The 25091-nt window shown below is 42.3% G+C and overlaps 1 protein-coding gene across 2 annotated transcripts in view; it reads right to left on the bottom strand.

The window, feature by feature from the left end:
- Positions 1–23841: 23841 nt before the first annotated feature.
- LOC141146727 (aldehyde oxidase 1-like) overlaps positions 23842–25091 on the bottom strand; it is a 238943-nt gene continuing 237693 nt past the window's right edge. For both annotated transcript variants that reach the window (XM_073633237.1, XM_073633236.1), the window contains one exon: positions 23842–24328. In XM_073633237.1, coding sequence (XP_073489338.1) covers positions 24110–24328 — 219 coding nt within the window. In that variant the 3' untranslated portion in view covers positions 23842–24109. The remainder of the gene's footprint in view (positions 24329–25091) is intronic.

Genomic DNA, 25091 nt, shown 5'->3' with positions numbered 1-25091 from the left:
AGGGGTACTCGGGAGGACATAAAGAAAATGCCTCTCATGCAGCCGGGTTACTGCATTTGGTTGGGGAAGGTGAGGTGGAGCACCGTCTGGAAACAGAAGGGCTATGACGATCTCTTCCTGGAATTTAAGGAAGGATCTAGTCCGTCCTGAAGCTCTGTATAGCATGAATCAATGGCCTCCCCCTCACCTCGGATCGCTTCTGATGGTAATCCGACCACCGCAGGCACCGGGGGGGGGTCCAAACGAACCCCCTGTCTGCGGGCAGGCAGGGACGTACAGGTAAGCCCTTATGCCTGCCCGTGCACCCCCCCCCACGGGGCTCACAAGACTGGCGGTACATCTGGCTCACGGCAATAGTGGCACTGGCAGCAACCTTCCCACAGCGCTCATGGGATTGGCAGTAAAACTGGCTCGAGGGACTGGCTGCACCCCTCATCCCACCCCGGGAGGTCCAGCACTTACTGGGCTGTGGAGAGGATCCTGCTGTGCCTCCACTCTCCTCTCCTCCACAGTACAGGCAGCGGCGATGGAGGTGTCTGCTCCTCAAGCTTCCTCCGCTTGCCAAAACGCCGCTAGGCACCCAATAGGAACGCCTGGCGCTTTGGCCAATCAGGAAACAGGTCTCACTGACCTGCCTCCCGATTGGCGGGGAGGCACTGTAGTGTGAAAAATAGCGAAAATTAATTCGCTATGGTCACACATTTGGGTGGGATCAGGGCGCATTCTCTGCTCCCCGAGCCCACCCTTTTTTGAAGCCTATTAGAGCCTCTGGCTCTAATCACGTGCTTCAAAAAGCACACCCCGCCATAGGAATCCATGTGTCCGGCATCCTAAAAGGGGCCGGGCGCATGGATAGGGAGGCGGTGGCTGAGATGGGGGGGCGGCGCCCGTGCGCCCTCAATGCATGAGCTGCCACTGGTTTCCTGTCAGGTTAACCATCTGGCTTCAGTACTTTTAATTGCTAATCCAAAATATGATTCAGAAAATAGATGGTCAGCTTAACAGACGGGTAACTGGATTTTCAAGAGGGCGCCAGGAATAGCAGCTCCATTATTCCTCTCTCCGAGAAGTTTGCTTTAACTTCTGGAACTTTTTTTTGTTTACCTCATACAGTACATTAAAATAATCATCATTAACATAAAACTGTCCTGTAGAATAAAATGATGGTAGTTGCAAATTTCTATGTTTGTGTAAATGTTTGTCAAATTTATAGTCATTTAAATAAACAAACTCAATATGATCGCCAACTTTTCTGCTAACCCCTTTGCGCTTAAGGGTAAAATAAATCTTAATGCCTAAGCATTTTGCAATTTTGACATGTGTTGATAAAACCGTACATATCATCACAACTGCTTTGTACATCCTGTTGGATTATACCTTGTTTTTTTTCAGGACAAATTGGGATTTCATTTGGTGATAAATGATAATGGATATCCCCTGATTTTTTTATTATTAAAGGAAAACTGGCCAAAAATAGTAAAAAAAACAAAAACTTTTAAATAAAAATGTAGCTGTATATTTCTTGCCATTACCATAACCTACCATCAAAGAACAACCAAATTCTCCTGCTTCTGACGATCCCAGCAATACCACATATGTGTATATCATTTGTTGTTTGTTCCCATAGTACAGCCCAGAAACAATAGTGTACACTTTTCTCTTTTTTTTTTATCCTACCTAAAACACTGACACTAATTTGAAAAAAAAATTCTGTCCAAAAAATATTGACCCTGACCTTGACCCAAACACTAGCCCTTGCACTAATCTAGATCAAATCTTGATCAAATATTTTTTTCATTTTTCTTTTAATTATTATTATTTTGTTTTCTACACAAACTTTTTTTCTCTCTTTCTCTACAAGGACAGAGAAAAATACAATGTATTCTCTCATCCATTCACAGAGACAGAAAACACAGGGGCGGGCTTCACAGTGACTGATCACTGTGATAGCCAATCAGAGGCTATCACAGTGATTAGGTGACCCAGAATCCCGAGTTCCAGGTCCCAATCTTTAGTACAGTGCCCTACGGAAAAAAGCCCATTCCATTGGGGCCGCATATCAGTGTTACGTCCGAGGGGTTAACATATACAGTACAAGATTAACCATGCCCATTAAACAGATACTAAATATGTTAAGATTTAAAGACTTGTGCACCTATGAAAAGGAAAATACACAATAAAAACAAACACAAAAAAAACCTCAATACCCAAAACTGCCAATAGTCAGTGCTTTATCAGTTTATCAGTTTTGAGTTAACCATAAATGATGGTTCTATAATAATTTCTCTTACTTCAGCACGTCCAGGGATTCGCAATATGTGTTGCTGCTCCCCTGCTGGCTGGGTATGACAGTGCTGAACACATAAGTATCTAGAACTCAGCACTTCTGGGTTCATTGCTCATAGGGAAGATTGGAATGCAGATGGTTCTCAATCTCTGTTATCCTAACAGTGTTTTTGGTGTCCCAACAACTGAGATAAGAAGACAAACCTATTAACAATATGTGGGGATGTGCCATGAACAGGACAGTGTAAGTGATCAGGTGGCATTACACCCACCTAGATCTCTTCTACAGAATCTGCAGAAACATTTAAACAAAAGCGCAGGGCTGCTTCAGCTGCCGTGAGCTTGTTTACAACCTCCTACTGCTCTAGCATATTATTTAAAGTGGCTGTAGGAAAAGTGTTAAATGACAAGTACAGCTACAGAATGCAAAATAAGTGTTTATAATGTATTATGTACGTATATCTTTTGGAAAAAGAATTTCAGAAATGAGAACGATAATTTCTGTGTGTACCAGACTTGCTGCTTAGTTCCCGTTCTGGGGAACAACACAGTCTATTTCTATTTAACCCACAGCAAGAGACAACAAAATAAGTAATATCTGTAGTACAGTTTTGGTCACACTCTTAATTGGCTCTTTTAGGTTAGACAACTTAATAAATATGGAAGCGCATGGGCAATTTTTATTGGTTCAATCACGCTACTAAAATTGTTAGCAATGAGTTGCTAAGGGTAGTGTTCATTCATGTGAAAGACCATACTGGTTTTACACTGATCAAGGGGGTAAATAATCCCGATCACTTAACTCCTTGGTCAGCATGAGACCAATCTGCTCTTGGTGTAGGGGCAGTTTGGTTACAAGCAGTCTGTTTTTAACCCCCTGCAGTCTCCCATGGAATGTAATTGGTTTAGGCATGGCAGTGCGCATATGTCCCATATTTCTGAATAAGCAGATTGGTTCTAGGAAAGGTGTCAAAGAAGCTACCACCCCTCTACTATCTCCTGACCATCAGCGTATTCTAGAATGACCATCTCCCTTTCTCAGAATATAATAACTACAGAGGGGAGTGGGTAAGGGTAGAATACAGGTATACATCTTACCATGTTACTCTTCATCATGTTATAAAAACACACTGCTTGGAATATTAGGCCCCTTTCACACTGGGGCGTTGGGTGCGTCGGCGGTAAAGCACCGATATTTTTAGCGGCGCTTTACCGTCATTTTTGTGGCGATATTCGACCGCTTGCGGCCGAGAAAGGGTTAAAACCAGTAGCAGCGCTATGCCAGTGGTATAGCCGTGCTGCCCATTCATTTCAATCGGCAGGAGCGGTTTAGGAGCAGTGTATAAACCACTCATTCACTGCTCCAAAGATGCTGCTTGCAGGAGTTTTTTAACGACCTGCAAGCGCACCGCTCCAGTGTGAAAGCACTCAGGCTTTCACACTGGAGAGACAGGAGCTGCGCTTTACAGGTGCTATGCAGGCGCTATTTTTAGCGCCTCAGTGTGAAAGGGGTCTTAAGTGCAAAAAGTATTTTTTTTTGCAGATGTCAATTGTCCTTGTTAATATGAGAATAGTGCATTTGTGTTAAGAATATTACTATCAAAAATAACACCCCCCTTTGGATTTCTTACAGAATTTGATAAAATTTGTATGGTAAACTGCAGCTTCCTACTTATATGAAAAATAAAGTGCTGGTGTGTTGTACTCAAATTTATTGCATGAACAAATCTGTGTATAAATAAACTTAAATAAAGAACCAAGCGCTGTAATGGGCACACCGCACTATATGTAACTATGGTGGATAAAAACTGGATAAGTGAATATAAATGAAAGTTACAAATAGTAGATAGAGAAATAATCGTGAATTATTAGATTGAACAGATACAATTAAGGTGCTATCAATAGGACAGAGATCAGAATCCCATAAATTAGAAAATGTATAAAAATAAAATTGATGCGCTCTAATACACCGTTCAATCAATGTAGATCTATGAAATCACGCTAAAAACAAAGATGTGATAAAATGTGTGTGAAAAAAATACTGAAATAAATTGTTTGTAAGCAAATTGTGTGCAAAAAACACTGCAAACATACACTAAAGGAAGTGCAAATACACTGTAAAATACTGAGGTAGTGCAAAGTGCTCCAAATAAGCTGCCACAAATATAAAACAATAAATGTAAGATAAAACGTGCAAATACGCTGAAAAACAATGCACTAAAAAATTGCACTAAAAAATTGCTGTGAATACGTGTTCAAATAATACAAATATTCCCTGTGATAAATGCTATAGATCCATAGCGGTGCTGGGAAAATAAATAACAATAAGTTTGATGCCAGTGATATAAAAATAAAATTAAAAGATATAATCAAGTGCCGATTAAAATGCAATTAAACATAGATACTTAAATTCATAGGATGGAATGGACGGTCACCACAGCAGTTCATTCCTCAGTATGCTGAGATAATTGAATTCCTGCAATGTTTGTGTGATCACAATACTGAATATTTTCACCACAGCCACAATAATAGATAGTCAGTGCCAGATGATTATGGAAGAGAAACAAAGAAACATGATCATTGCGCAATGTAACAAAAAAGTCTACAAGCAAACACAGCACAGTGATGAACTCACGTGCGCCAGATTGTGTTAAGGCATGCAGATAAGCAGATCTCAGTTTGCCATTCCGGACGAGGCTTGCCAGACAAGCCGCTGCTGCTTGCTACAATGTGATACAACACAGCCCACGTCCTAGGCTCCTCCCAGGAGTTGTGTCACTGACACGTGACTTTCTCAAGGATAAAACTGAGATGCCAGCGTCTCTGTACTTAACCACTTGTCGCCCGCCCTATTGCAAAATGACGGCGGCAAAGTGGTTTGAAAATCCTGACTGGACGTCAATGGATGTCCGCAGGATCCACCGCTATTGTGCGCCCCCGGGGGCGCGCACCATGGCGATCGGGGATGACGCTTGTCCCTCGGACACAGCGCATCCCCGATCAGGGTAAACAGCCAATGAAATTGGCTGTTTACCATGTGATCAGCTGTGTCCAATAACAGCCGGTCACATGTCATAACAAATCGGGTGCGCGTGCAACGCGCGCCGCCGGGGACGCGCAGCGCGCCGATCGGAGATGCCGAGTGTCCTTTGGACACAGTCCCATCCCGATCAGAGTACACAGCCAATGAAATGGCTGTTTACCCATGTGATCGGCTGTGTCTAATCACAGCCGGGCACAAGTATAAACAAAGTAGCGGTTTCCAGGGATCTCTCCTTCTCTCTCCTCACACACCGATCGTGTGAGGAGAGAGAAGGAGAGATCCGATCAGTGAGTGAAACACTTTTCATAACACTTGTCTACTGTCTACTGTCTACACAACACGCAACCCACCCACCAATAAAGAGAACCTGTCACAGCCCATCAGGATCTGTCACAGCCCATCTGGATCTGTCACAGCCCATCTGGATCTGTCACAGCCCATCAAGCTCTGTCACAGCCCATCAGAACCTGTCACAGCCCATCAGAATCTGTCACAGCTGTCATCAGCACGGCCACCGCCATCAGCACAGCCACCGCCACCATCTGGATCTGACAGCCCATCTGTCACACAGACCGCCATCAGTACCACTAACGGTACCGCTATTAGTACCGCCATCAGTTCCACCATCGGTACCATCTAAATCTGACAGCCCATCTGTCATTGCCCATGTGTCACACAGGCCCGCCATCACTACCGTTGCACAGTCCCGCCATAAGTATCGTCACACAGGTCATCAGTAACCTGTCAGTCAGTCACACAGGCCCACCATCAGTGAGCTGTCAATAGCACCACCAGTTCCGTCACACAGGCCCGCCAAAAGTACCACCATCATGTCCCAAAGAGGTTACACAGTTGAGGAGGCATATAACATCCTTGCCATGTCGGATGATGAGAGCAGCGGGGAGCTCTCATTATCCAATTCTGGTTCGGAATACGAGCCAGTGGAGGGTAGTGGATCGGAGTCCGAGTCAGCGGAGGAAACCGCCCCTCCTAAAAGAGTAAGGAGATCAGGACCAAGATCAGAACACCTGCCTACCACCAGCAGCGCCAGACCCCAGGAAGAGGAGCCCAGTACCAGTACTGGAATTGCACACCCAACCCAAAGAATCCGGGCCCAGTCCTACCTTCCCAATGCCCAGGCAAACCCCTTATGGTTGCCTGCCAATTCAGGATCCGCTACAATCCCCCCTTTTACTGCACAGCCAGGTGTGCAGCCCAACACTTCGAATTTTTCATATTTGGACTATTTCTATTTATTTTTCCCGGAAGATTTGTTGCAGTACATGGTGGACCAAACAAATCTCTATGCAGAGCAATTTATTGCTGCCAACCCCAGTTCGTCCTACACCCGTATGTTCCATTGGCGACGTCTCACACTAGATGAATTCAAATTGTTCCTGGGCCTTACTTTTAATATGGGGCTTACAAAGAAAAACGAACTGCATGTCCACCCACCCCATCCACCACATACCCCTATATTCTTCTGTTATGTCTAGGACACGGTACAATATGATAATGCGTTTCCTACATTTTAATGATAATTCACAGTGCCCTCCCCAAGATCATCCCAACCACGACAAATTATATAAGCTTCGCCCCCTAATAAATTCTTTTACCAAGCGATTTTCTGAAGTCTTTATCCCTGACCAAAATATTTGTGTAGACAAATCCCTTATCCACTTTACTGGCCGGCTCAATATCAAGCAGTATATCCCAAGTAAGAGAGCCAGGTACGGGGTGAAAATGAACAAATTATGTGACCGAGCCACTGGATACGTGTACTCATTTCGCATTTATGAGGGAAAAGACTCCCAGCTCCAGCCCCGTGAGTGCCCCATATACATAGGAACCAGTGGTAAAATTGTGTGGGACCTTGCATACCCCCTGTTCAAAAAAAGGTTACCACTTATATGTAGATAATTACTACAGCAGCCTGCCCCTTTTCCGTCACCTGTATCGTGAAAAAACCCTGGCCTGCGGAACCTTCCAAAAAAATAGGAAGGGCTTCCCACAGAACTTACTTTCAAAATGGCTACAAAAGGGGGAAGCCGCATTCATGAGGAATGAGGAGGTGTTGGCCATGAAGTGGCGGGACAAGAAGGATGTTCACATGACTACCATTTACAATGACACCTTGGTGGAGGTTCAGAGAAGACGTGGCCCCGTAGTAAAGCCTGAATGTGTCCATGACTACAATCTGTATATGGGGGGGTGGATTTAAATGATCAGATGCTGCAACCATATTTGTCAACCCGCAAGTCCAATTATTGGTATAAAAAAGTTGCATTTCATCTGTTTCATATGGCCATGTTCAATTCATTTGTCTGCTATCAAAAATCACCCAAAAACCAACCCATCACCTACCTCAAATATATTGAAAATATTATCACTGCCCTTATTTACCAGCAAGGACCCGCCCCAGGAAGCATTCGCTCTGATAGTGTGAGTCGACTTCATGAGCACCATTTTCCCTATACCATTCCCCCTGCAGAATCCGGAAGAAGACACCAAAAGAAATGTCATGTATGCTCAAGTAGAGGAGCCAGAAGAGATACAAGTTATTATTGTCCCGATTGTCCCTCCCAACCTGGCCTGTGTATCGGTGATTGCTTCAAAAATTATCACACATCCATCAGATATTAGTTCCCCTTATTAGTAACAGACTGCCATTTCCCCATTTCAATTACCTGTGTGCATCATTTGCCTGCCAACATGTTTCTACCTTCCATGTTAACTGACCCTGGCCTGTTTACCGACAATGTCTTTGCCTGCCGTTTTAACCATGTTTCTGACTACCACGTGCACCAACCTCAGCCTGTTTACCGACAATGCCTTTGCCTGCCGTTTTGACCACGTTTCTGACTTCCACGTGCACCGACCTCGGCCTGTTAAATTGACCATGTTTTTGCCTGCCACTTGGACTGATCTTTTGCCCTTCTACTTCAGTACACAGGGGTCTCACATATGTGAGGGGCTTCAGAATAGCGTTCTGAGTAGAGAAAATCAGTTTTTGGTTTTCTGTGTTCCCAGAACAGGGTCTGGTTGCCCGGAGGCTTCAAAGAGATTTGGGTGGGAGAAGCCTCTACCCCTGTCCCCCTGGCCCTAAGCTTGATGGTCCTTCCTGCTGCCTGGACCAATACTTTGGCTGTGCTGACCAACTCGCTGCCTGTAATGACCCAGGACTTTATGGACTGTGTTTATTTCTGCTGCCTGGACCAATACTTTGGCTGTGTTGACCATATCTTGGCCTGCTGCCTCTACTGACTATAGACAGTATTTCTGCCTGGACATCTCTGCCTGCTACCTGGACCAATGCTTTGGCTGTGCTGACAGTATCTTTGCCTGAACTAACTATGGACAGTATTGCTGCCTGGACGATTGCTTTTGCTGTTGCTGACCACATCCCTGCCTGCTGCCTGGACCGATGCTCTCCTCTGTGGACCACTACACTACTAAAACCACAGGTAATCTTTTGTTATTTGGTATTTACATGTTATGTGTTAGAAATATGAAGGGCCTTCAAAAATACGATCGGTAGTCATTAAATTATATGTGTAATTTATGCTCCTAGAACGGCTGGAGGTGCTATTTGGATGTTAGGCCTCTGTATGTGGCCAGGCTGTGTAAAAGTCTTACACATGTGGTATCGCCATACTCAGAAGGAGTAGTAGAATGTATTTTGGGATGCCATTTTTGCTATGTACATGTTATGTGTTGGAAATATCTTATAAATGGACAACTTTGTGTAAAAAAAATGCATTTTCATTTTTTTCCCACGTTTTCCGAAGACTTCTGGAAAAAAATGAACCGTTCAAAAGACTCATTATGCCTCATAGATTATACCTTGGGGTGTTTGCTTTCCAAAATGGGGTCATTTTGTGGGCGTTTCCATTGTCCTGGTGCTCCAGAGCCTTCAAAAGTGAGATAGGTCGTCATGAAATTATATGTGTAATTTTGCTCTTAGAATGCCTGGAGGTGCTACTTGGATGTTAGGTCTCTGTATGTGGTAAGGCTGTGTAAAAGTCTCACACATGTGGTATCGCCATACTCAGAAGGAGTAGTAGAATGTATTTTGGGATGCCATTTTTGCTATGTACATGCTATGTGTTGGAAATATCTCATAAATGGACAACTTTGTGTAAAAAAAATGCGTTTTCATTTTTTTCCCACGTTTTCCAAAAACTTCTGAAAAAAAATAAACCGCTCAAAAGACTCATTATGTCACATAGATTATACCTTGGGGTGTTTGCTTTCCAAAATGGGGTCATTTTGTGGGCGTTTCCATTGTCCTGGTGCTCCAGGGCCTTCAAAAGGGAGATAGGTCGTCATGAAATTATATGTGTAATTTTGCTCTTAGAATGCCTGGAGGTGCTACTTGGATGTTAGGCCTCTGTATGTGGCCAGGCTGTGTAAAAGTCTCACACATGTGGTATCGCCATACTCAGGAGTAGTAGAATGTATTTTGGGATGCCATTTTTGCTATGTACATGCTATGTGTTGGAAATATCTTATAAATGGACAACTTTGTGTAAAAAAAATGCGTTTTCATTTTTTTCCCACGTTTTCCGAAAACTTCTGGAAAAAAATGAACCGTTCAAAAGACTCATTATGTCACATAGATTATACCTTGGCGTGTTTGCTTTCCAAAATGGGGTCATTTTGTGGGCGTTTCCATTGTCCTGGTGCTCCAGGGCCTTCAAAAGGGAGATAGGTCGTCATGAAATTATATGTGTAATTTTGCTCTTAGAATGCCTGGAGGTGCTACTTGGATGTTAGGCCTCTGTATGTGGCCAGGCTGTGTGAAAGTCTCACACATGTGGTATCGCCATACTCAGAAGGAGTGGTAGAATGTATTTTGGGATGCCATTTTTGCTATGTACATGCTATGTGTTGGAAATATCTTATAAATGGACAACTTTGTGTAAAAAAATGCGTTTTCATTTTTTTTCCACGTTTTCCGAAAACTTCTGGAAAAAAATGAACCGTTCAAAAGACTCATTATGCCTCATAGATTATACCTTGGGGTGTTTGCTTTCCAAAATGGGGTCATTTTGTGGGCGTTTCCATTGTCCTGGTGCTCCAGAGCCTTCAAAAGTGAGATAGGTCGTCATGAAATTAAATGTGTAATTTTGCTCTTAGAACGCCTGGAGGTGCTACTTGGATATTAGGCCTCTGTATGTGACCAGGCTGTGTAAAAGTCTCACACATGTGGTATCGCCATACTCAGAAGGAGTAGTAGAATGTATTTTTGGGTGTGGTTGCAAGTATGCGCATGCTTTGTTCAAGAAATAACCTGTCAATACAATAAGTTTGTGTAAAAAAGTCTTCATTTTCCCAAGAATTGTGGGAAAAAATTACAACTTCAAAAAACTCACCATGCCTCTTACTAAATACCTTGGACTGTCTACTTTCCAAAAAGGGGTCATTTGCGGGGTATTTGTACTTTCCTTGATTGTTAGTGTCTCAGGAAATGAGATAGGCCTTTAGTACATCAGGTGTGATCAGATGTGATCAATTTTCAGTGATTTGCACCCTAACTTGTAGACTCTATAACTTTCACACAGACTAAATAATATCCACTAATTTGGGTTATTTTTACCAAAGATATGTAGCAGTATAAATGTTGGCCCAAATTTATGAAGAAAAATGACTTATTTGCAAAATTTTACAATAGAAACTAAAAAAAAGTGTTTTTCTTTCAAAATTTTCGCTCTTTTTTCGCTTATATCGCAAAAAAAGAAAAAACCCAGCGGTGAGTAAATACCACCAAAAGAAAGCTCTAATTGTGAGAAAAAAATGATAAAAATTTTGTTTGGATACAGTGTAGCATGACAGAGTAATTGTTATTCAAAGTGTGAGAGTACTAAAAGCTGAAAATTGGTCTGGGCGGGAAGGTGTTTAAGTGCCCTGTATTGAAGTGGTTAAGCATTCAGGTTACCATAGTGACGGCGCTAAGATCATTGGATCATCAGACTGCTTACTGCTTCTGTTTGCATGTATACATTTGTGTTAAAACCAATATTTAATCATTACATCATTAAAACAGTTTATGATAACAAGAAAAAATAGAAAGATTAAACATAAGAAGATAACAAGATAAGAGCCTATGTTCATATAATAATGAACTCCCTCAAGTGGTGGAGAATGGTATTGTATACTTCTAAATTTAAAAGAATATGGTTGGTTTCTTCAAATACCGAAGGCTGATGTTTTCAATCGTACCTTACTCAATGATATAGGTTACATTCAATATTATAATCTCGCTCTATGTCCTTCACTCTATGTCCTTCATTTATGAATTATTCTGTGATATTACTACATAATATAAAAGCTTTATCTAAACACATACCAATCCTAATAACTACACAGATAAGTCATAATATAAATGCATGTAACTGTACCATATGATAATTATCAGGCAAAAAAGGGGGGGTTTTTATCATATAAAAATAGACATAAAAATTATGTATTAAATTCAAGTATATCTGTATATAAAAACAGTTAAAATATAAAAAAAATATAAAACTATAAAAAATGTTAAAAATTATATACCAATTAAGATGTATTTAATAATCTGATATAAAACAATTGATATCAAATTCAATATTGAGGCCTTTCGGCGCCATAGTACCCATCTCATATATCCATTTTGATTCAGTCTTGCTCAGTTCTCTGATCTTATTTGAGCCCCTCCAATGGGGTTTGTATCTCTGAATTGCCCAGAACTTTAGCTCTGTGGGGTCTCTATTATGGTGCGAAGCAAAGTGTTCGGATACACTATGCTTCGGGAAAGCTTTTTTAATGTTTTGAATATGTTCCCTTATTCGTTTCCACATAGGCCTTTTCGTTCTGCCTATATATTGCAGTGAGCAAGAGCATTGTAGGACATAAACTACACCTTCAGTTCTACATGACATAAAGTCCTTAATGTCATATTCTTTTTTGGTGCTAGTTGATGTGAATTTATTGCATTTTTGTCCATTTTGTTGGGTATTTTTACAAGCATAGCACCTTTTGCAAGGGAAGAACCCCTTCCCCTGAAAGAAAGATAATTCTGTTACATGTTTGGGTGGTTCCGGGACATTTTTTGCTATCAGGTCTCTTAGCGTTGGAACTCGCCTATAAATGAAGCGTGGTTTGTCAGGTAGAATGTTGCCAAGAGTGTTATCTGTTTTAAGAAGAGGCCAATATTTATTGATAATTTTTTCCATTTTTTTATGTTGTGCACTGAAGTTCATTATCAGGGGTATATCATTATTAAGTATTTTATTACCTTTAATTTTATCTTGAATGAGTACCTCTTGTGGAATTTGGTTAACTTCTTTTATTTTTTCTATTATTCTATCTATCCATTTTCTATTATTCATAAATGAAGGACATAGAGCGAGATTATAATATTGAATGTAACCTATAGCATTGAGTAAGGTACGATTGAAAACATTAGCCTTCGGTATTTGAAGAAACCAACCATATTCTTTTAAATTTAGAAGTATACAATACCATTCTCCACCACTTGAGGGAGTTCATTATTATATGAACATAGGCTCTTATCTTGTTATCTTCTTATGTTTAACCTTTCTATTTTTTTTTTGTTATCATAAACGGTTTTAATGATGTAATGATTAAATATTGGTTTTAACACAAATGTATACATGCAAACAGAAGCAGTAAGCAGTGTGATGATCCGATGATCTTAGCGCCGTCACTATGGTAACCTGAATGCTTAAGTACGGAGACGCTGGCATCTCAGGTTTATCCTTGAGAAAGTCACATGTCAGTGACGCAATGCGTGGGAGGAACCTAGGACGTGGGCTGTGTTGTATCACATTGTAGCAAGCAGCAGCGGCTTGTCTGGCAAGCCTCGTCCGGAACGGCAAACTGAGATCTGCTTATCTGCATGTGTATAAATAAAGCCTGTAAAAACCTCATCAGTATCCAGGAATCAACAAAAATGATCAACCAAAATAATTAATCAGTGCAAAAACTATGCATGTGAATTCCAAAAAAACATATATGTGCAGTCCATGATTTTTAGAAATGAAGCCAGTGCCAGTGAAAAACCATAGTTGCCAACATTGTAAAAAAATTTTTAGGGACACTTTTTTGGCAGTAGGTGGAGTTGCATTATAATTAGGGGGCAGGGCATGCGTCTGCAGGCGTGGCCTAGTAAAAATGGAAAAATGCGCGCCGCGCAAAAGAAGGGCATGGTTTACATGAAATTGTGGGCGTGGCTTAAATGGGCATGGCTCAAAGGGGTGTGGTTAGAGTCTGAGATGAATGAGGGATGAAGAGGGAAAGGGGGGGAGAGGGATGGTGGGACAGCAGCCCCAGAACCTACACCACAATAGAAATATGTTTATTCCAGAGTTTAACAATCAGCAGATAAAGATTCTCCAATTCACCTGGTGTTAGCGCTTCAATCATCCCGGCACCATGGTTGTTGTGGTGTCAGGATGATTGAAGTGCATTATTTCTATTATTACATTGTAATATAAAATGAAATCATTCAACTCACCATAATGCAAAATCAGTGGGAGCCCTGAGCGTGTCATCAGCCACCTCGCTTGCCACCACATGCCCCCAGCAGAGTCCGTCCTTACATCAGGTGCCCCCATCAGTGGAGCCTTCTTCACATCTGTGTCCCATCAGCGGAGCCCCTCCTTACATCTGTCTCCCCATCAGTCCTCTTTACATCTGGTGTCCCCATCAGGCCTCCTTACATCTGGTGTCCCCATCAGTCCTCCTTACATCTGTGTCCCCATCAGTCCTCCTTACATCTAGTGTCCCCATCAGTCCTCCTTACATCTGGTGTCCCCATCAGTTCTTCTTACATCTGGTGTCCCCATCAGTCCTCCTTACATCCGGTGTCCCCATCAGTCCTCTTTACACCCGGTGTCCCCATCAGTCCTCCTTACATCCGGTGTCCCCATCAGTCCTCCTTACATCCGGTGTCCCCATCAGTCCTCCTTACATCTGGTGTCCCCATCAGTCCTCTTTATATGCCCTTGGTGTCCCCATCAGCGGAGTCCTCCTCACATCAGCGTCCGTCCCCAGCAGCAGAGCTGGCCTCACATCAATGTCCCCATACAAAAAAATAATAATGAAAATGCCATAAATATATCCCCTTTTTTTGTAGACGCTATAACTTTTGTGCAAACCAATCAATATATGCTTGTTGCGATTTTTTTTTACCTAAAATATGTAGCAGAATACATATCTGTCTAAAATGAGGAAAAAATTTGTTTTTCACATTTTTGGGGGGGGATATTTATTTTACCAAAAAGTAAAAAAAATATTGTTTTTTTTTTTTTAATTGTTGCTTTTTTTTGTTTATAGCCCAAAATAAAGAAGCAGAGGTGATCAAATACCACCAAAAGAAAGCTCTATTTGTGGGGGAAAAAAAGGAACATCAATTTTGTTTGGGTGTCGTTTTGCACGACCGCACAATTGTCAGTTGAAGCAACGCAGTGCCGTATCGCAAAAAATGGCCTGGTCAGGAAGGGGGTAAATCCTTCCAGTCCTTTAGTGGTTAATGCAGATACTGGAAACAGGTCATTTCTATAGTTAGTGACCTGCTGCGTGTTCAGTTGCTGTTTTGTTGTTGACAGATTCCCTTGAGGAATTAGATTAGTAAGAATCATGCTGTTTGTGTGCATGCACCCACTAGTGCATCATTATCACAGATGGGATACAGCCTAAAATACAGGAGCAATAGCTGGAGCTGGGAGGAGGGAGGAGGGGGCAGGATAGACGCAGTGAGAGCAGACAGATGATCTATTCTGTGTTTGGTATCTCTTTCCACTGCTCTAATCAATGCTGTTTAGAGTAAACTTGTCAGCTACATCATACAGTCCAAGTAGTAGGAAAGATTTTTTGTATTTTTTCAAGCAAAAATCATGTCCCAGATCCAATGGATCACCTAAGCCTACAGGTACTTCTTACCCTGGAAATGTCAATTCCTACCTCCTTCATGCCGGCCGTGTCTATCGTGTCCCCTTCAGCAGCATCTAGTGCATTCCCGGGTTTCTCAGTGTGTTCAGTGGAGAGGGGAAGGTCCTCCCCTCTCCACTGAACACAAGGGGAGCAATCCTCACGATGGCAGCGGGCGGCCATCTTCTTGTAGCCCACCGGCTGTTTTTGCTAAAACATTCCCGATTTTCACAAGACAAAAAAGCAAAATCCGGGAGTTTAAACGGGATGAGCTCCGATCGAGATGAGGGTCCCAAAATCGGGATTGTCCCGGGAAAAAGGGGACTGTTGGCAAGTATGGAAAAACGTGCATAAACAAACATCAACAAAAAGTGCATATAAAGTTCATCCAATATTGAGTTGTAAGGTGCTCTGTACTTGTGCAAATCCTCAACATCCAGGGTGCAGACTCCCACCAGAGTGTGCACTCACCCTCAGGTGTGGACCCCCTGTGCTTATGCCGAGGTAGGTCAACAAAGCTTTAAAATGGATGTATGTCCACCCGATGGCTTGGCAATCCTCTTATGCTCTCCAGGTCATGAAAGGAAAGATGATCACATTTTTATTTCCTATTTGGTTTTCCAACCCCCACTCACATACACCTTACTTTTCCCTATACATTCCTCGCTCGATGCAAAGTCGACACAGGTAGTTATAATGGCCTTTAAGAGCAGCATGCCATTAGCCATCTCAACGCAAGATGGTGCTGTCTCAAGGGATTAAAGTGGATGTAAACCCGATTCATGAAATCTGACCTGGGCACATATATGTGCAGTGTTTACTTTTCTCTCTCCAAAGCACTAAGTCCCGTGTGTTTCTGCTGTTTCGTTCCTCTGTTATCAGCATGATTAATTCTGACAAGTTCTCTGTCAATCAAGATAAAAGCAGCCTGAAATTTGTGTCGTGGGAGGTTGCTATAAATAGATTAGCAGAGAGCTTGTCTTGCCACAGCACAGCTCTGCAAGTATCTTCGTTTTTCTGCCTATGTGGAAGGGGTGTGTATGTGCCTTTACTCCAATCAGCTCACACACAGTATATGACAGGAATCCACTCCTACTGTTGAATGAGGAAGTAAAAATTCTAACACCACGTCAGAATTCTAAAGAATATAGAATGGGAAAGACAGCAGATATGCATGTAACACTTATATAGGGAGATTTGTTTCATCCCTGTGTATCATCTGAAGCTGGGTATAGGAGAGGGTTTACATCCACTTTAACATACCATTCCTGTATCTTATAGTTTTTGGTAAACAAAGTAACACGGTTTTTAATATAAGGTTTTTTACCATAGGATATTTTATATGAAAATATTGTTCATATGTTGTTTTAAATATGTAAAATGTAGAATCATCTGCCAGCCATGTTAGCAGTGACATACAACCTATTGGCATAAGGGAGAGGACCAATGATAAATCGGGATGGGGTGTATAAAGGCGGCTATAACTGACGTGACTATGCTCCTGATGACATCCACGTGACAAAACACGTAGAGGCAGGCACACAGGTCACGTTTTTCTCTGTCACTTCCGCTAATTGGAATGCGCGCTGACTCCAGGACCCGCGAAGCAGTGCTGCCTGTACACGTATAGCTGGCAGATCTTTCCTAGTGCTGGAACACAGCACAGAGAAATTAAGATTAATTTTAACCACTTGCTGACCACCGCACGACGATGTAGGTCGGCAGAATGGCACGGGCAGGCAAAAGGACTTACAGGTACGTCCTTGCCTTCCCGCGGGCGGGGGGTCCCATCGGACCCCCCCTGGTGCCTGCGGCGGTCGGATTATCGTCAGGAGCAATGAGAGGTGAGGGGGAGGCCACTCATTCGTGGCTCCACCCTCGAATGACAGGCTTCCTCGGCTTCTGCATAGTAAACAGAAGCGGAGGAAGTGATGTCATCTCTCCTCGGCTCGGTATTTTCCGTTCCGGCGCCGAGGGGAGAAGACATCGCTATGTGTGCACAAACACTACACACACAGTAGAACATGCCAGGCATACTGTACACCCCCCTTTACCCCCCGATCACCCCCTAATCACCCCACACACCCCCCCCCCGTCACACTGACACCAAGCAGTTTTTTTTTTCTGATTACTGCATTGGTGTCAGTTTGTGACAGTTATAGGACGTACACACGGTCGGACTTTGTTCGCACATTCCGACAACGAAATCCTAGGATTTTTTCCGACGGATGTTGGCTCAAACTTGTCTTGCATACACATGGTCACACAAAGTTGTTGGAAAATCCGATCGTTCTAAACGCGGTGACGTAAAACACATACTTCGGGACTATAAACGGGGCAGTGGCCAATAGCTTTCATCTCTTTATTTATTCTGAGCATGCGTGGCACTTTGTCCATCGGATTTGTGTACACATGATCGGTATTTCCGACAACGGATTTTGTTGTCGGAAAATTTTATATCCTGCTCTCAAACTTTGTGTGTCGGAAAATCCGATGGAAAATGTGTGATGGAGCCTACCTACACACAGAATTTCCGACAACAAGGTCCTATCACACATTTTCCATCGGAAAATCCGACCGTGTGTACAGGGCATTAGTGTGGTAGGGCAGTTAGTGGTAGCCCCCTTTAGGTCTAGGGTACCCCCCTAACCCCCCCTAATAAAGTTTTAACCCCTTGATCACCCCCCGTCGCCAGTGTCACTAAGCGATCATTCTTCTGATCGCTGTATTAGTGTCACGCTAGTTAGGGAGGTAAATATTTAGGTTCGCCGTCAGCGTTTTATAGCGTCAGGGACCCCCATATACTACCCAATAAAGGTTTTAACCCCTTGATTGCCCCCTAGTTAACCCTTTCACCAGTGATCACCGTATAACTGTTACGGGTGATGCTGGTTAGTTCGTTTATTTTTTATAGTGTCAGGGCACCCGCCGTTTATTACCTAATAAAGGTTTAGCCCCCTGATCGCCCGGCGGTGATATAACTTAGGTTTTAGGGTCAGATAAGGTCTGCGTCGCCCCAGGCAGCATCAGGTTAGCGCCAGTACCGCTAACATCCACGCACGCAGCATACACTTCCCTTAGTGGTATAGTATCTGAACGGATCAATATCTGATCCGATCAGATCTATACTAGCGTCCCCAGCAGTTTAGGGTTCCCAAAAACGCAGTGTTAGCGGGATCAGCCCAGATACCTACTAGCACCTGCGTTTTGCCCCTCCGCCCGGCCCAGCCCACCCAAGTGCAGTATCGATCGATCACTGTCACTTACAAAACACTAAACGCATAACTGCAGCATTCGCAGATTCAGGCCTGATCCCTGCGATCGCTAACAGTTTTTTTGGTAGCGTTTTGGTGAACTGGCAAGTTCAAGCTGGTGAGGTGGCAAGCACAAGTAGTGTCCCGCTGCCACCAAGAAGAGGACAAACACAGGCCCATCGTGCCCATAATGCCCTTCCTGCTGCATTCGCCAATCCTAATTGGGTACCCACCACTTCTGCAGCACCTGTACTTCCCCCATTCACATCCCCAACCAAATGCAGTTGGCTGCATGAGAGGCATTTTCTTTATGTCCTCCCGAGTACCCCTACCCAACGAACCCCCCCAAAAAAGATGTTGTGTCTGCAACAAGCGCGGATATGGGCGTGACACCCGCTATTATTGTCCCTCCTGTCCTGACAATCCTGGTCTTTGCATTGGTGAATGTTTTGAACGCTACCATACACTAGTTGAGTATTAGCGTAGGGTACAGCATTGCACAGACTAGGCACACTTTCAGGGTCTCCCAAGATGCCATCGCATTTTGAGAGACCTGAACCTGGAACCGGTTACAGTTATAAAAGTTACAGTTACAAAAAAACGTGTAAAAAAAAAAAAAAAAAAAAAAGTTGTCGTTTTATTGTTCTCTCTCTCTATTCTCTCTCTATTGTTCTGTTTTTACTGTATTCTATTCTGCAATGTTTTATCGTTATTATGTTTTATCATGTTTGCTTTTCAGGTATGCAATTTTTTATACTTTACCGTTTACTGTGTTTTATTGTTAACCATTTTTTTGTGTTCAGGTACGCCATTCAGCTGCAGCGCGGATTTATTTATCTTGACAGCAACAGCGTTTGCTCCCACGATATATAAAGCTGTGACTCCAGTGGAGGTGATATATGCCGAAGCATGGGGGCAGCAGGGGCGGAGGAGCGATTTTTCTCCTACCTTTTGCGGGAGGATGCCCCCATGCTTCGGCATATATAAACGGTGCATGTATGCCCATCATTAGAAGTGGGTGGATGAAGGGAGGTATTCTAATGGTGGGCATACCCACCGATCAATCTCTTTTTTTCATGCAGCCCACAGGCTGCATGAAAAAAAAAAGATTACAATATATGCCCAACAAGGACCAGCAACATACTGGTATGTTGCTGGACTTTGAGTGGTTATACCAGAATGATGCCTGCAGGTTTAGGTATTATCTTGGTATCATTCTTTTCAGCCAGTGGTCGGCTTTCATGTAAAAGCAATCCTAGCAGCTAATTAGCCTCTAGACTGCTTTTACAAGCAGTGGGAGGGAATGCCCCCCCCCCCCCCACCGTCTTCCATGTTTTTCTCTGGCTCTCCTGTCCCAACAGGGAACCTGAGAATGCATCCGGTGATTCAGCCAGCTGACCATATAGCTTTGATCAGAGACTAGAGTGGCTCCAAACATCTCTATGGCCTAAGAAACCGGAAGCTACGAGCATTTCATGACTTAGATTTCGTATGTAAACAGCGCCATTGGGAAATTGGGAAAGCATTTTATTACACCGATCTTGGTGTGGTCAGATGCTTTGAGGGCAGAGGAGAGATCTAGGGTCTAATAGACCCCAATTTTTTCAAAAAAGAGTACCTGTCACTACCTATTGCTATCATAGGGGATATTTACATTCCCTGAGATAACAATAAAAATGATTTAAAAAAAAATATGAAAGGAACAGTTTAAAAATTAGATAAAAAAAAAATAATAATAATAAATAAATAAATTAAAAAAAAAAAAAAAAAAGCACCCCTGTCCCCTCCCCTGCTCTCGTGCAAAGGCGAACGCAAGCGTCGGTCTGGTGTCAAATGTAAACAGCAATTGCACTATGCATGTGAGGTATCACCACGAAGGTCAGATCGAGGGCAGTAATTTTAGCAGTAGGCCTCCTCTGTAAATCTGAAGTGGTAACCTGTAAAGGCTGTTAAAGGCTTTTAAAAATGTATTTAGTTTGTCGCCACTGCACGTTTGTGTGCAATTTTAAAGCATGTCATGTTTGGTATCTATGTACTTGGCCTAAGATCATCTTTTTTATTTCATCAAACATTTATAGTGTGTTTTAGTGCATTAAAATGTTAAAAAGTGTGTTTTTTCCCCAAAAAATGCGTTTGAAAAATCGCTGCGCAAATACTGTGTGAAAAAAAAAATGAAACACCCACCATTTTATTCTGTAGGGCATTTGCTTTAAAAGAATATATAATGTTTGGGGTTCACAGTAATTTTCTTGCAAAAAAAAAAATAATTTTTTCATGTAAAAAAAAAGTGTCAGAAAGGGCTTTGTCTTCAAGTGGTTAGAAGAGTGGGTGATGTGTGACATAAGCTTCTAAATGTTGTGCATAAAATGCCAGGAGCGTTCAACCCCCCCCCCCCCCAAATGACCCCATTTTGGAAAGTAGATACACCAAGCTATTTGCTGAGAGGCATGTTGAGTCCATGGAATATTTTATATTGTGACACAAGTTGCGGGAAAGAGACAATTTATTTATTTATTTTTTTTGCACAAAGTTGTCACTAAATGATATATTGCTCAAACATGCCATTAGAATATGTGACATTACACCACAAAATACATTCTGTTGCTTCTCCTGAGTATGGGGATACCACATGTGTGAGACTTTTTGGGAGCCTAGCCGCGTACGGGACCCCGAAAACCAAGCACCGCCTTCAGGCTTTCTAAGGGCGTACATTTTTTATTTCATTCTTCACTGTCTATCACAGTTTTGGAGACCATGGAATGCCCAGGTGGCTCAAAACCCCCCAAAATGACCCTATTTTGGAAAGTAGACACCCCAAGCTATTTGCTGAGAAGTATAGTGAGTATTTTGCAGACCTCACTTTTTGTCACAAAGTTTTGAAAATTGAAAAAAAAAAAAATGTTTTTTCTTGTCTTTCTTCATTTTCAAAAACAAATGAGAGCTGCAAAATACTCACCATGCCTCTCAGCAAATAGCTTGGGATGTCTACTTTCCAAAATGGGGTCATTTGGGGAGGGTTTGTGCCATCTGGTCATTCCATGGCCTCCAAAACTGTGATAGGCAGTGAAGAGTGAAATCAAAAATTTACGCCCTTAGAAATCCTGAAGGCGGTGATTGGTTTTCGGAGCCCCGTACGCGGCTAGGTTCTCAAAAAGTCCCACACATGTAGTATCCCCGTACTCAGGAGAAGCAGCTAAATGTATTTTGAGGTGCAATTCCACATATGCCCATGGCCTGTGTGAGCAATATATCATTTAGTGACAACTTTGTGCAAAAAAAAAAAAAAAAAATGGTCACTTTCCTGCAACTTGTGTCAAAATATTAAATATTCCATGGACTCAACATGCCTCTCAGCAAATAGCTTGGGGTGTCTACTTTCCAAAATGGGGTCATTTGGGGGGGGTTTGTGCCATCTGGGCATTTTATGGCCTTCAAAACTGTGATAGGTAGTGAGGAGTGAAATAAAAAACTTACGGCCTTAGAAATCCTGAAGGCGGGGATTGGTTTTCGGGGCCCCGTACATGGCTAGGCTCCCAAAAAGTCACACAAATGTGGTATCCCCGTACTCAGGAAAAGCAGCTGAATGTATTTTGGGGTGCAATTCCACATATGCCCATGGCCTGTGTGAGCAATATATCATTTAGTGACAACTTTTTGTAAATTTTTTTTTTGTCATTATTCAATCACTTGGGACAAAAAAAATTAATATTCAATGGGCTCAACATGCCTCTCAGCAATTTCCTTGGGGTATTTACTTTCCAAAATGGGGTCATTTGGGGGGGTTTTGTACTGCCCTGCCATTTTAGCACCTCAAGAAATGACATAGGCAGTCATAAATTAAAGGCTGTGTAAATTCCAGAAAATGTACCCTAGTTTGTAGGCGCTATAACTTTTGCGCAAACCAATAAATATACACTTATTGACATTTGTTTTACCAAAGACATGTGGCCGATTACATTTTGGCCTAAATGTATGACTAAAATTGAGTTTATTGGATTTTATTTATAACAAAAATTAGAAAATATCATTTTTTTTCAAAATTTTTGGTCTTCTTCCGTTTATAGCGCAAAAAATAAAAACGGCAGAGGTGATCAAATACCATCAAAAGAAAGCTCTATTTGTGGGAAGAAAAGGACGCAAATTTAGTTTGGGTACAGCATTGCATGACCGCGCAATTAGCAGTTAAAGTGACGCAGTACCAAATTGTAAAAAGTGCTCTGGTCAGGAAGGGGGTAAATCCTTCCGGGGCTGAAGTGGTTAATAAATGGAATTACGCTATGTCCGTTTTTGTGATCATCTTTCCTTTCATGATCTGGAGCACATAAGAGGATTCCCAAGCCTTCGGGTGGACATACATCCATTTTAAAGCTTTGTTGACCCACCTCAGCATAAGCCCAGGGGGTTCACACCTCAGGGTGAGTCTGCACGCTGGGTGTTGAGGATTTGCACAAGCACAGAGCACCTTACAACTCAATATTGGATGACCTTTATATGCACTTTTTAATAATGCTTGTTTATGCACATTTTTCACTGGCAACATGCTTCATTACTAAAAAGCTTGGTCTGCACATACATGATTTTTTTTTATTTCACATACAGTGGAACCTAGGATTACAAGCATAATCCGTTCCAAGAGTAAACTCGTAATCCAAAGTACTTGCATATCAAAGCGAGTTTTCCCATCGAAGTCAATGGAAACGAAAATAATTTGTTCCGCATTGACTTCAATGGGATGCAATACTGTATGTGGCCAGAGGCGGGGGGCGTCGGAGAGCCTCGGAAACGGCCGAAGCCTTTCCGAGAGAGCCAGAGAGCCTCAGTTCATGAGCCTTTCCGAGGTTTGCCGAGGTCAGCTGTCCTCGGGCCTTTCCGTTTCCTAACGCCGACGATCGGAGCTGTTCGGCTCCGGCACCCCCCACCTCAGGCCAAAAGCGGTACTGCACACCGCTTTTGGCCTGAATCCTGCTCGTTTTGCGAGACAACACTCGCAAACCAAGATAGGAATTTTAAAAATATAGTGCTGGTTTTGCGAAACGCTCGTTTACCGTGTTACTCGCAAACCGAGGTTCCACTGTACATGGTTTTTGCACTGATGAATTATTTTAGTTGATCATTTTGGTTGATTCCTGGATACTGATGAGGTTTTTACATGGTTTATTTGTGCACAGATTTATTCATGCAATAAATTAAACTACAGCACACCAGCACTTTTTTTTCATATAAGTAGGAAGCGTGGCAGTTCACCATTTTAGTTTTAGCACTAGGGCACATTACCTTTAATGCTGCAGCATCCTAGCAGTGTGAAATCAGGCACCTGTCACTCACCACCCACATGCATAAAAGTTTTATTCTGCATCTTCACCATTTTGTGCAAGTGACATTTACAATTTACAATCTTACAAAATTTGCCAGCATTAGATTTTCCCATTTCCATCAAAAGATTAATCTCTGAATCCCCAACCTTCCTGTAATAAAGTAATTTCACATATACTGTATATTTCCATCAGCTACAGCACCTTTTTAGGTCTGTTGATTTGTAAGTGTCTCTTAGTGAACCCTTCCATGCTAATTGCCACTCGTGAATTAATATTGGACATCAAGTTTCTGCTGTGTGAACAGTCGATTCTTGCGTGTTTGCCATCTGTTCTGAATCTATAAGGTGATTGCCGCACGCCATCCGGATATGTTGAGGCCTGGCAGGGATGGGGAGTAAAATAGTTCCGGGTAGGCCAATGTGTTGTCGGGCAGCCAGTATAGCATCCTTTATGGCGAAAAACACAGACGAGCCAAGAAAGAGTGAAAGATCTTCTAAAGCCTAAACAAAAACACAAGACTAAGTTAAGTAAGATTTGTAACACACACACACACAATACAACAAAATAGGTTCATTATATCACACTTAGCAACCCATACAATAGCTTATTGTGTGATTTTAGTTACTTATTGCAGACTTATACAGCAGGATGTGGTTTAATTCAATAAGTTTTTAGAGGATACAGAACAATGAAGTATGACATTTTATACGTTATGGTTTACTGTCCTTGCACATTGCTATGTGGCTGAAATGGGGCTATATTGCTGTCTTATCACTGCGATTTATGAAGTCTTGTTATTCAGGCTTTGAGCAAGGAGTTTTGGCCTTCTGCTGTGTGCTTGCTAACATATTGGACCTAATTGACACATTAGACGTTACTGTCTGTTGTTTGTAGTAAGTAGTAAAATAAAATACACATACTCCATTTTAACATACTAGGAGCAAAGATCCTGCCATTGGCAATGGCAATGCTGCCATTGATTTTATTAGCGAGAAAAAAAATCTGTGCCCGTCTCTGATTTAGTTTTACTTCATTACTATGGTATAATTTGATGGCTAACCTCCACTAACAGTCTTATCCATTTCTAAAGCAAAATGCCCTTACTGGCCACTGAGGTAGTCCTGTTGAACACTGGAATGCAATTCACATGCCTTAGCCATAAAGTCAGGGAAAGGCAGAACCAGTAAAAAAAAGTGAAACTAAATCACAGAGTGCTAGAGAAGAGGCTTTAATGGAGTTAACAATAGCAGTCAACCTTTAGAA

This window comes from Aquarana catesbeiana, linkage group LG06 (assembly GCF_042186555.1).
Source record: "Aquarana catesbeiana isolate 2022-GZ linkage group LG06, ASM4218655v1, whole genome shotgun sequence".
Taxonomy (NCBI): Eukaryota; Metazoa; Chordata; class Amphibia; order Anura; family Ranidae; genus Aquarana; species Aquarana catesbeiana.
This window is presented reverse-complemented; position numbering and strand designations above follow the sequence as displayed.